At 43.3% G+C, this 12,040-nt stretch overlaps 1 protein-coding gene across 2 annotated transcripts; it reads right to left on the bottom strand.

Annotated features, from left to right (window-relative positions):
- Positions 1 to 7,457: 7,457 nt before the first annotated feature.
- LOC147638640 (uncharacterized) lies at positions 7,458 to 11,752 on the bottom strand. Of its 2 annotated transcripts, XM_086798574.1 has the most exons (4): positions 9,342 to 11,731; positions 9,018 to 9,130; positions 8,772 to 8,894; positions 7,458 to 7,852 (listed from the first exon to the last, which is right to left on the bottom strand). In XM_086798574.1, the coding sequence occupies exon 1, from the start codon at positions 11,148 to 11,150 to the stop codon at positions 9,351 to 9,353; it is 1,800 nt and encodes a 599-aa protein (XP_086654700.1). In that variant the 5' UTR covers positions 11,151 to 11,731; the 3' UTR covers positions 7,458 to 7,852; positions 8,772 to 8,894; positions 9,018 to 9,130; positions 9,342 to 9,350. The 2 variants fall into 2 exon arrangements, with proteins under 2 accessions (XP_086654700.1, XP_086654699.1); XM_086798573.1 differs by having other exon boundaries at positions 9,018 to 11,752.
- Positions 11,753 to 12,040: the final 288 nt, after the last annotated feature.

Genomic DNA, 12,040 nt, shown 5'->3' with positions numbered 1-12,040 from the left:
TTTTCACATGCTTCACATCTATCATGGTACAACTATTTTAGTAAGAATCATATATTTCAAAAAAATCTATTTTTTGTGGCTAAATGTGAATATAAGTGACATGACCAAGGTCATATAGATCTAGTGATAGCACATAAGTTGTTGAGTCTCCACTAAGCACTTATTTAGTTAAACTTTTGGACTTGTAACTCGGGGGTTTCACCTAAAAATATGTAAGTGTAGCACGTGAGTTCATGAGGAGGGGTATCTTAGCTAAAAAAGTTACATAATTACATTTACAGGAGTGGTTTTTAAACCAAATCCATAAGTTTATGAAGAAAAACGGGTCATTTTATGAAAAGATGCAGGGAAGAAGAGAGCTTGAGCTCTTGCAAGCACACACACACTCACAAAACCCTAAAAGAGAACACACAAGGTGAGAGGCTGAAAATCTTCTTCTTCTCCTTCACAACGCTCAACACACCATATACAAAGATAAGAGTACACACCATATGAAAAGGTACTCAACCAAATACATACTAGGGTTCTCTATAGTGTGAACCCAACTAAATGAGCTGGCGCTATAACTATCACCCATGATCTCACCAACCATGCCAGTGGTGTAAGTGTGGGGCCTATCCCCCAGGCGGGTCATCAATGTCCATCGCCTCACTAGATGAGCTTGATATCTCAACACTCCCCCTCGAGCTCAACTCCATCTCATGTATACCAAGCGAAGCCCTGAATCTGCGGAGCTTCTCTGTACCCAGTGCTTTGGTGAAGATGTCAATGACCCAATCCTGTGTGCTGACATAAACAAGTCAATGTCTCCTGCCAAAACCTTCTTTCTGACAAAATGGTAGTGGACCTCTATATGCTTCGTGCGAGCATGAAAAACTGGGTTCCTGGCCAACTGTATACTACTAATGTTGTCACAAAAAATGACAACTTGTCTATCCACCACTGATAGACCCAAATCTGCAAGTAGCTTTCTCAAAGCTACCTCACATGCTGCCATAGCAGCACCTATGTACTCGGCCTCTGTGTACTGTGGATATAGGGCAACCATAGGCTGCTTCTTACTGCTCCAAGTCACAGCAGCACTCCCCAAAGAAAACATGAAGCCACTAGTAGATCTTCTATCTGAGATACTACCAGCCCAATCAGCATCTGTGTACCCATGTACACATATCTCTGTCTAAGTTTCATAAAATAGTCCACAATCCAAAGTAGACCTCACATACCTCAGTATGCGTCTCAATGCATCCAAATGCGGCTTCCGTGGAACCTGCATAAACTGACTCACTAACCCAACAGCATAGCTCAAATCCGGCCTAGTGATCGTCATGTAGATCAAGCTTCCTACTACGCGCCTATACATAGTAGGATCCTCCAAAATCTCTCCTCAATCTGCACTCAACTTGCCATTCTGATCCAATGGCACTGAGATAGAATTTAGAAACATCTGAGCTCCTTATCTCAAACTTTTGTCTAAGCAAGATCTTTACATCAAAGATCTCTGCATCATGGTCCCCCGTAAAAATGATCAGGTCATCTACATAGATGACAACAAGCACAACCCCTCTATCAGTGTCTCTCACATACAACGAGAAATCTGCATTGGCTACATGAAAGCCAATAGTGACAAGATATTCAGAAATCTTGTCAGACCATGCTCTTGGTGCTTGTTTTAAGCCATACAAGGCTTTCTTCAACCTGCACACATGCTCGGGGTGACTCACATCCTCATAACCAGGTGGCTGCAACATATACACCTCTTCCTGCAAATCCCCATGCAAGAATGCATTCTTTACATCCATTTGATGTAAAGATGATTGCTTTGACACAACCACTGCTACTATCACAACTCTCACTGTTGCCATCTTGGCAACTGAGCTGAAAGTTTCCTCATAATCAATGCCATATGTCTGCGCATATCCTTTGGCTACCAATCTAGCCTTGTACCTGCTTATGCTTCCATCACTGTTATGTTTTACTTTGTACACCCACTTGCATCCAATGGCTTTCTTTCCTTCAGGCAATTGCACTAAATCCCAAGTCTCATTTCCATATAGTGCATCCATCTCCTCATCCATAGCTTTCTCCCAACACACATTTCTAACAGCCTCATCAATGCATGTTCGCAGCTTTCTTTACACCAGGTGTTCTCATAGCTGGTATCCCAAGATCCTCATCAAGGCTCATCTCTGAGCCACTGGGGACTCTCCATCAACATGAGCATGCCCTGCAGAAATGTCAGGCATACTAAGGGGCTCAACCACTTTCTCTTTGCCTTTATGTGATGTACTAATCACATTTGCAGGATTAGTATTATGATGCAGCTTGCCACTCCATGGTCTATCAACAGAACCAGTAGATGAGGACTCTCCTGGTCCACTCAAAGACTGTGATTGCTGACTTGCATTCTGTGCATCCACACTTCCACTCACATCAGCCCCATAGCTTCTTTTTCAACAGCATACCAGCTGCTCATCTCATCAAAAACAACATCCCTGCTTACTCTCAATTCACGTGTAGCAGGGTTATAACACCTATATCCCTTTTGCTCAAGGGAATACCCAATAAACACACATTTTTCAGCTTTTGGATATCCACCTTAGTTCTCATCTCATCTGGCACATACACATATGCAATGCATCCAAAGACTTTCAGATGAGACAAATCAGGTTTTCTGCAGTAAACCTCTCCTCTGGAGTTACATCATGTATGGCTGCAATTGGAGTCCTGTTCATGATGTAAACTGCTGTAGAAACAGCCTCAGCCCAATAGCTATGTGGCATATTCTTCTCTTCCATCAATGCTCGCACAATCTCAGCAATGTGCCAGTTTTTTCGCTCAGCAACTCCATTTTGCTGCGGAGTGTATCTGCATGTAAACTGTCTCGGAATACCATTCTTCTTCAAAATTTTAGAGAACTCATTAGAGAAGTACTCTCCCCCTCCATCTGACCTTAGGCACTTTACATATTTTCCTGTTTGCTTTTCAACCATAACTCTGAAATTCTGAAAGTGAGTGAACACCTCACCCTTCTCCTTCATGAAATATACCCACACTTTCCTTGTGTGGGTCATTAATAAATGTCACATAATACCTGCAGCCTCCCATCATAGACATGGTCTTCATAGGACCCCATACATCTGAATGCACAACATCTAGTGCATTTCTGCTCACATTTCTGTTACGTGGAAATACATGCTTTGTTTGCTTTCCAAATTGGCATGCTTCACATATTTTCTGCGTACCTTCAACTTTAAACTTTGGCAATCTTGTCACAATTCCTTTAGTCTGCATAGACTTCATTCTCTGCACATTCATATGTCCAATTCTTTTATGCCAAATGTCTGTGTCTGCAACAATTCTTGAACCATTTGCAAACATCGTAGCACTCACTTCAGGCATGTTTACATTCAACGTAAACATTCTGCCCACTCTGTTACCTTTTGCAACCAATCTACACTTGTCTTTAAAGTCTTCAACATAACAACCATCAGGGTTAAACCGAACTTGCAACCCCTGCTCAATCATCTGGCCAACTGAAACCAGATTCTTTGTTATGTTCGGAACATGAAGTACATCTGCAAGGTACTTCACTTTGCCATCCTGCATAGACAATGGCACATCTCCAACATGGGCACTTGGATGAGCAGTGTCATCCCCTGTTTCCACAAAACCTGGTCTTTCAAGGTTTTTCATCTCCTTGAACCACTCCCCATGACTTGTCATGTGGTTCGAAGCACCTGAATCAACGTACCATACATCATCTTTATGTGCTGCTTCAACATTTTCAAACATGGCATTAACGCCATGCTGCATAACAAACAACCTTTCATTATCCTCATTGTTTCTGCTCGAGGATGCATAGTTGTTTTGCTGCAATTTTTCATTTTGCATGTCAGCCTGCTTCTTATAACAATCTGCCTGCACATGTCCAGGCTTACCACAATAAAAGCATCCGCGTGTATCATTATATTACCTTTGCCGATTTCCATGACCTCTTTGACTCCCCCTGCCTCTGAATTGGCTTCTTCCACCTGCGTGTTGTTGTTGTTGTTGTGAATTCTGGGGACTGTTGTTGTTGCTGTGCTGGCCATAATTTTGATTACTTGTTCCGCCACCTCCTTGGCCGCATCCACAGCCTCCTCTACCTCATCCTCTTGCTGAACTTGTGTAGAAGGCCTGTTGCTCTGAACTGTTTGTGTTTTGTGAAGACTGTTGGTCTTCACCCAAGCTCTTGTCTTCTATAATCAACATAGACACCAAATCTGTAAAATTGGGAATGTTTTCCTGAGTCTGAATAGACGTCTTGAATGCTGTGTATTGTGGCCCGAGACCACGTAGACAGACTTCCACCTTATCATCATCATCTACTGAAACACCAATAGATGCAAGGGATTTCACAATACCCTTTATCTTCAATGCATAGTCATTCACAGACATACTCTTTTTCTCCATAGTATGAAGTTCATTCTTTAACTATATCTTTCGTGCCTTGGTATTTGTTTCATAGAGTTTTACCAAGGTGTCCCACACCTCCTTGGGGGACTTGGCATCCTGTATGTGCCCAATCATGGTCCTATATACTGATAGAGAGCCAATACATAACTTTTCTGGCTCCTTGGTTCCAATCCTTGAACTCTTTCACATCTCCGGTATCTCCGGTGCCTCTTCATGCTCACCTTCTATATAGTCCCACTAACCCTTTCCTATCAGGAAATTTATCAGCCTGAACCTCCAAGCATGGAAGTTATTCTTATCAAGCTTCTCAGCAACAATCTAGTTTATGCCATCATTTGACATCTTGCCAGACACACAAATTTACCAGAAACAGCACTCTGGTTTGTCTTGCACAAACTGCTGTATTTTTTGCAGTGGTACTGTAGTACACTCAAATGTCACAACCAGTGACCTCAATGTGCATAAATACACCCAATGGCAACTGTTGACCACCGTGCAACACACACAGTGTCTGCACAACCAATCTGTCTTCCTCCAGTTCTTAAAACAAAGTTTTGCAGAGAATCGATGACTTACCTGCCCGCAGAGCTCGAAATCGCCTGCTTTCTGAAAAATGGAGGTCTTAACATGCCCGAAACGCTTTTTCGGCTTGAAAAATTACTGTCTAATAGGATAGCATAGCTGCCCTATAGCTTTACTCCCGCGAAGAAATCTCCTCAATCAGAGATCGTTTGTCGGTGCCTCCCGTAGAGCTCCTGACAAGGGTGTAGTCTCGCCAACACAAATAGGAAAGAGTAGTTGAAGTTCTTACCCTCGTACCGCTTCCTGTGTTTCTCTTGCTTGCAGCTCAGCCCCCTTAGCATGAACCAGGCTCTGATACCATGAAAAGATGCAGGGAAGAAGAGAGCTTGAGCTCTTGCAAGCACACACACACTCACAAAACCCTGAAAGAGAACACACAAGGTGAGAGGCTGAAAATCTTTTTTTTTTGGCTGAAAATCTTCTTCTTTTCCTTCACAACACTCAACACACCATATACAAAGATAAGAGTACACACCATATGAAAAGGTTCTCTATAGTGTGAACCCAACTAAATGAGCTGGCGCTATAACTATGCCAGTCTCTAGAATGGCTGACATAGCCTGTCATCCCATTGGCCGCATATCACCCATGATCTCACCAACCATGCCAGTGGTGTAAGTGTGGGGCTATCCCCCAGGCGGGTCATCAGTGTCCACCGTCTCACTAGATGAGCTTGATATCTCAACATTTTATTCATAAAAGTATGTAAGTGTAAGGGGTTTTTTAAATACCACTTGAACGCACGTGATACATAAAATTTCTTAGAGGTGAATCCCCCGAGACTTGTAGTAAAGGTTTCTACTCTGATGTTTAGGATTAAGTTTTTATACACTCTAATGTAAAGGTTTCTTTTCATATACACTCTACTATCTAGGATTGAGTTTTATGTATGCTCTAATGTCTAAAGTTGATTTAATAAAATTTTATTCTTAGTGTTATATCTAATGTGTAAAGTTCCACAAGTACTATAGCATACACACTCACAATGCATACAAGTGTACTTGCACATGCATCCATATGCTTGCCATCCAACACACGTGTGTGTGTGTGTGTGTGTGTGTGTGTGTGTGTGTGTGTGTGTGTGTGTGTGCATGCATGCACACATGCATGTACGCATGTATGCACACACACACACACACACAAATTTTTTTTTTTGATTAGGTTGTGATGGAGAAGAAATACTAAAGGATGCAAAACAAAGAACAAGAGCTGATGCTTTTGGAATTAAAAATAGGTGTTGAATATTGGTGAGTTGAACAAAGAAATACACGAAGATAAAATGCTAAATGGAGAGGAGTTTTCTTTGGAGCCACTAGAGAAAAAACTGAAAGAACTTGATATAAGTTTTTCTTAAATAGGGATAATTTATACATAAACGGGCAATTCGATCAAGTAAAGAAATGAAAAAGATAATGTAAAAGGTGAGTGGTGTTCAACATTTAAAATGGATGATGTTTTCTCCATGAAGGAAATACCACCATATAGACAAGCATTAGTGAAGAATTCAAATTCTAAGTCACACAAAGCTAGTTGCAAGGTAAAACCTAAAAGAGATGATAGAGATGCATTACCCATTCATAAAACATGCTGAGCTCATGGTGGTAAATGCTAAAAAACAAATAATCATTAGTATTATGCAGGTAACATGTTCTATTTTGTGGCAATAGAGACATTTCTTAGAAGTCCTTTAAGCTAGAATGTGAGTTTCTTAGATACATGGGTATCCAAACATGCTCGTAAATGAAGAGTGCTCATATTCATACATAAACTAACTTTGGAAGTGGAATTTCTTAAATGTGTACTAGTCATACTTAAATAGTGAAGTGTTGATGAGCCCTTTCTTTTTTATCTTTTTCTCCTAATCATTTTCAAGGGGGTTTTAAAAGGTTGGAAGCAATGGTGGAGATAACTGCGCTTGATCAAGCTTTGGCAAATATTTCTTTTGATTCTAGTAAGTACAAGATGTTTTGAGCATGGCTTCTCTAAATTTAAAAGATTAAGGTTGATGAAAGGAGGAAATTGAGCCTTTTCACATTGGGCACCCTTATATTCTTGGCTCTCATAGCGCCTTAATGTTTAGATGAGGTAAAATGAGAGAAATTATTTAACACTGGGCTTCTATGAAAGATCAAACCTCAAATATTGGCTATGTGATCCATGATCTTTGTAAGGTTTTAAAAAATCCAATTGTTTTTTATTTCAATATCAAATATTTTAAACAATTTTAAGTAACCGCTTCATTCATCATAGCTTTATCTTTGAGTTGTAGGAATGTCTTACACAATCTTCATGGGGTTGGAGTCTTTCTAAGATCCTAAAGTTCTTGAGTCTTTTTGTCGCATAAAAGTGTGGTATAAATTAACGTTTTGAGATCATAATAATATGTCAGTGTGGTATAAATTAACGTTTTGAGATCATAATAATATGTCAGTGTGATGATTTATTATATTTACAAAAAGGATAGTGGGTTTCAAGATGTTACATTGAGAACGAGATGAATTTGAAGGCTAGCCCTAGATTTCAACTTGAAGGCCTTAGACCCTTCATCTAAACACTTTTGAAACAAACTCCTCATAAAAAATTTCTTTGGGTCAGACTACTACATGAAGGCCTAGCCTAAAAGGAACCTCTATCTTCATATAAGCACTTCTCAATAAAATTTCCTTTGTGTGGCCTCCTTTGGAACCCCATTTGATAAAATACATGCAGTCTTCAATAAAATTTCCTTTGTGTGGTCTTCTTTTGAAGCCTAGTTTTCCTTTGTTGAGCCCCTACAGTTTGATAAAGTGGATGGTGCCTTTGAAAGTGAAAATGGCTGTGGGCAAGTTTCAAATTTCAGCACTTATATAGAGGGCTTAGGTCATACTTAAAAAACAAACAGAGGGCTTAGGTCACACTTATATAGAGGGCTTAGGTCATACTTATATAGAGGGCTTAGGTCATACTTATATAGAGGGCTTAGGTCATACTTAAAAAACAAACAATTATTATTGTGATTATGAGTTTATTTATAATGCTAGACGAAAGACAATAGTCTAAGACAAAATTAGCAAAATATTCTCATGTCACGACAGTGCGATGTCACTCTGCAAACAGCAACCACTCACCATCCCCACCCAACCAACGCAAGCACATTCCATCCAACAGAATCCCGCACACAGTGTATAAATTGTGTAGTGAAACTGCACAAACGCACACCACGCTTCCTTTTGTCTTCTAGCACTTATGTTACATAAGCATGCAACAGCTATTCGATCTCATAACAAACTAATATAAATAAAAGGCTATGTATACGCCGATGTACCCATAAGGAGTCGATAGTGTACTGTAGAACTAGATTATGATCATCTAGATTCTATAGGAGCGCAATCGCTTCCTCCCGACGCTTTGTTGTTCTCTCGAATTGTTTCATTAATTAGTCCTAACATAAGTCAGACTGAGGTTTCTTAAGATGTTTGTACCCAACACACACATCCTACATTGGTTTAATGTCACTATGTTTCTGCGATAGGTTAATTACGTATTATATGTACTTAGCACAAATGAGTCGCAAGTAAAAATAGACCTAGTGTACTCAACGATCAACCACCTCACTAAATTAAGAAATCAAGAGGCATTCATGCTAACACCATTCATTTATAATTCAAACTTATCAAGTGACTCACATATAGATCATGGCGACTTATATGCACTTTGGTAGACAACAAACAAATAGTAAAAGAGAAGGTGCTCACCCAAGCTCAAATGTTTTGCGAGCACTATAGCTTGAGCATGAGGAAAGATCTTCTGGTCATTGCATGAAATGATCTGTATTTGTTGGTTGTTTGGCAATGATCTATACTTGGTGGTGTAAGCTTCTGCAAGACATTTTATTTCTTCTTGTCATTTAAGATGTGAAGGGAAGCAACAAAGAATAAGCTATCTAGATCATTATATATAATGGATTAACCACAATATATGCTAAGGTGGGAGGTACAAACCTAGATGATCAAATGGTTACAGGTAAGTCCAACGAACTGATGGTGAAGTAGGAAGGCGTCCGAGGATGTATGCATTGAGAGGCCGGGCCGGCTGAATATATTGGCTGCTGTTGCTGTTAAAGATCATACATCATAGTAGTACAGATATAATGATGAGTTTCCTTTAGATTGCTGTGTAATGATGATGGCAATGATAATCATCATAAACGGAATAGCTACACTAGGGTATGGAAGGGTAATTGGCGAATTAATTGAAGTAAAATATGGGGTATAAGGGTACTCGATGAATTCATAAGTAATGCGTCGGTGTTGAATGAGAGTAACCTGCGAGTGTTAGTGGGGGCTCGGGGGGTCGTCAGAAGTGTCGGGATGAGACGGCGGAGGATGGTGATGGTGGCGATGACGGTCCGGCGGGCGAGCTCCGCCGCCGCCGGCCGGAAGCGAGCTCAACGCGGCCAGCATACCCAAATGTGGGCCCGGCTGCTGATCGGAGCCAAGCCCGGGCACTAGCATGGACCCCAGCTGCATGTGCCCATACTGACTCCCCGCAGCTTGCATGTCCAAGCCCATCCCTCCTGGTAAGTTGAACCTGGGCATCAATCCTAACGGCACCATGGGATTCGCCGCCGCCGCTGACGACACGCCGCTCCCGGCGCCACCGCCACCTAAATGTATCGACGTGCCCGGTGGAGCCGCCATCCTGTACATCGTCCCGGTGGGAGCCGCCGATGGGAATGTCCAGATTTGCTCCGACGGTGCTGCCATTATGCTTGGATTGGACACTCCCGCTGCTGCGCTCATGGGCAGCATCCAGAAGCCTGGCCCGCTGCCTGGTGCCACTGCCCACATTGCAGCCGCCGGCATCAACCCTGACGCTGCCGTCTGCGAGCCTCCTACACCCCGCCTTAGCGCCGCTGCTGCCCGTTGATGTTGCTCAGAATCTTCTTTCATCCTCATCCGCTTTCGCTCCGCTGAATCGCTGCCCATGACCGCCATCTCCTCCGCCGCTGCAGCCTCCCCCATCAGGCCCTCATGCTGGAAGCCGCCCATGATTTCATGGCCGCCGCTAAATGTTAACCTTCTCTCCTCTTCCCACTCTCCTCTCCGCACCGCCTGCTCCAGATGCGCTGCTGCTGCTGCTGCTGCTGCTGCCCGGCCACCCATATCGGCCTCCCTCTGCCCTAGCGGCCCGGCCAAGCCAATGCTTCCGTGAAATAGCGCTGACCCTTTTTGCAGCGGAGCGGACACACTTACGGCAGAAGAACGTTGCGACCCTCCGCTTGTCTGAAACGATGCGGGCACTGTCCCCGTACCTGTGGTGGCGATGATCGCCGGCTCCGCCTTCCGCAACAACCACTCAATGGTCTCTCCGTCCGATTTATTGCCCAATTCTTTGGTCAACTGAAAGATTCTCGCCGCGCAAGCAGCCGGCATTCGGATGCGCCGCCCACGTCCGTCTACTTTGGTGTGCCGGTCCTTGGTCGACGATCGTTTGGGTGGCGGCGTCTTCAGCGCAACCTGCTGTCCTTCTGGAGGAGCTCCGGCAACAAGCTGTCCGTCGTAATGGGCACCACCGGCAGTGGCTACCGTCAAGCCAGTTTCCAGTCCTTCGGACGAATAGTTCTGGCCCAGCCCTGCGGTAGCCTGTGAGCCGCCCATAGCAGCAAAGCGGTCCATCGCTGCCATAGCTTGAGCTAGAGACGCTCCCGCCATGGGCTGCTGGAAGCCAAGCACGCCTCGTGTACCGCCGGAATCTGTCGGAAACTGCACAAGCTGCAGCGGCAGACTTCTGTCGGGACTTCCTCCGGCACCAGAATCTCGGTCCGCCTTATCCTGGCCATGATCACCAGAGTCCATGTTAAACCCCGAAACGGTTGCAGTCAAAGTGCGCACCCGACATTCAGTTGCTGCCAGATACAAGAGAGAGGCTAAATGAGGAGTATTAAACTGCGGAGAGCTTAGGTTAATTAAGGCAAGTGACAGTGCAGCTATGGTGAGCTCAAAAACTAGATAAATTATCACAAGGAGGTCATTAGGGTAAAAGAAATGATCAAGGTCCCAAATCTTGGTCGAGTCACAGTGCAATTGCGACCGCTTGCAGGTGAGTGTGCGGTTTTGCAACCTCACACCCATTACCCCACGAAACTCATGCAGCCCGTGCTGAATTAATCTCCCACTGCTTGCTTAAACAAAAAGTGCGGGGAAAATTTGTTTGCTCTGAATGCTGTCTGGTTGGCAGAAGACCAATCGATCAGAACCACTCTGGGTTAAGTTTGAAAAAGCAGCTAAAAGCAGCAGACTAGGTACTGCCCAGTGGGTGGAAGCAATGAATATATGCAGAGGAATAGGCAAATTTGGATCAGAGAGAGAGACAGAGAGAGAGAGCGAGAGAGGGGGAACAAGCACGAAGATTTTATATGATAAACCAGATGAAGACTTATTAAGCTTTTGATGATTGGCTCTCTCAGGATGGACTGCTGCATAACCTAATGGGACAAAACGATGCACGTTCAAGGCAGAGAAAAAAGCAGCCATAAGAAGGAAGAAGGCACATGGCTTTGGTTTTTTTTTGTCTGGAAAGGGCGATCTGCACTGGAAGAGAGGGAGAGAGAGAGAGAGCGAGACTCGAGAGTGAGAGAGAGTGTGTAGTGTGTCACTTTGTGTGTGAGAGAGCTGAAACAAAAGCTTCATCTACAATGCGCATATTTTTTCTTGTAGAAGGGAAAAAAAACCTATAACTATAAGACTAGGTCCTTGGCAAGTTGGTTGGTTGGCTCCTTGCGATGGCGGACATGACTATTAAATTGTAACGGAGACCGGTTGGCAGACAAAGGAATCAAACAAGCTGCCTATGCAGCAGTCTGAGCGGCACATTCACACTAGCCTTTTTTACCTCAAGGCTCACCGATCTCTTTACCAGTTACCCACTGCCCACTGCCTATCCCGCACGAGTATACACGTATTCGTATCTCGTAGAGCGTATATATGTCCTCAACTTAAGATCTACGTGGCGACATTTAACT

This window comes from Cibotium barometz, chromosome 5 (assembly GCF_041138505.1).
Source record: "Cibotium barometz isolate CiBa-2024 chromosome 5, ASM4113850v1, whole genome shotgun sequence".
NCBI classification, from domain to species: Eukaryota; Viridiplantae; Streptophyta; class Polypodiopsida; order Cyatheales; family Cibotiaceae; genus Cibotium; species Cibotium barometz.
Note: the sequence above shows the minus strand (reverse complement) of the source record. Positions and strands in the feature narration are given on the sequence as shown.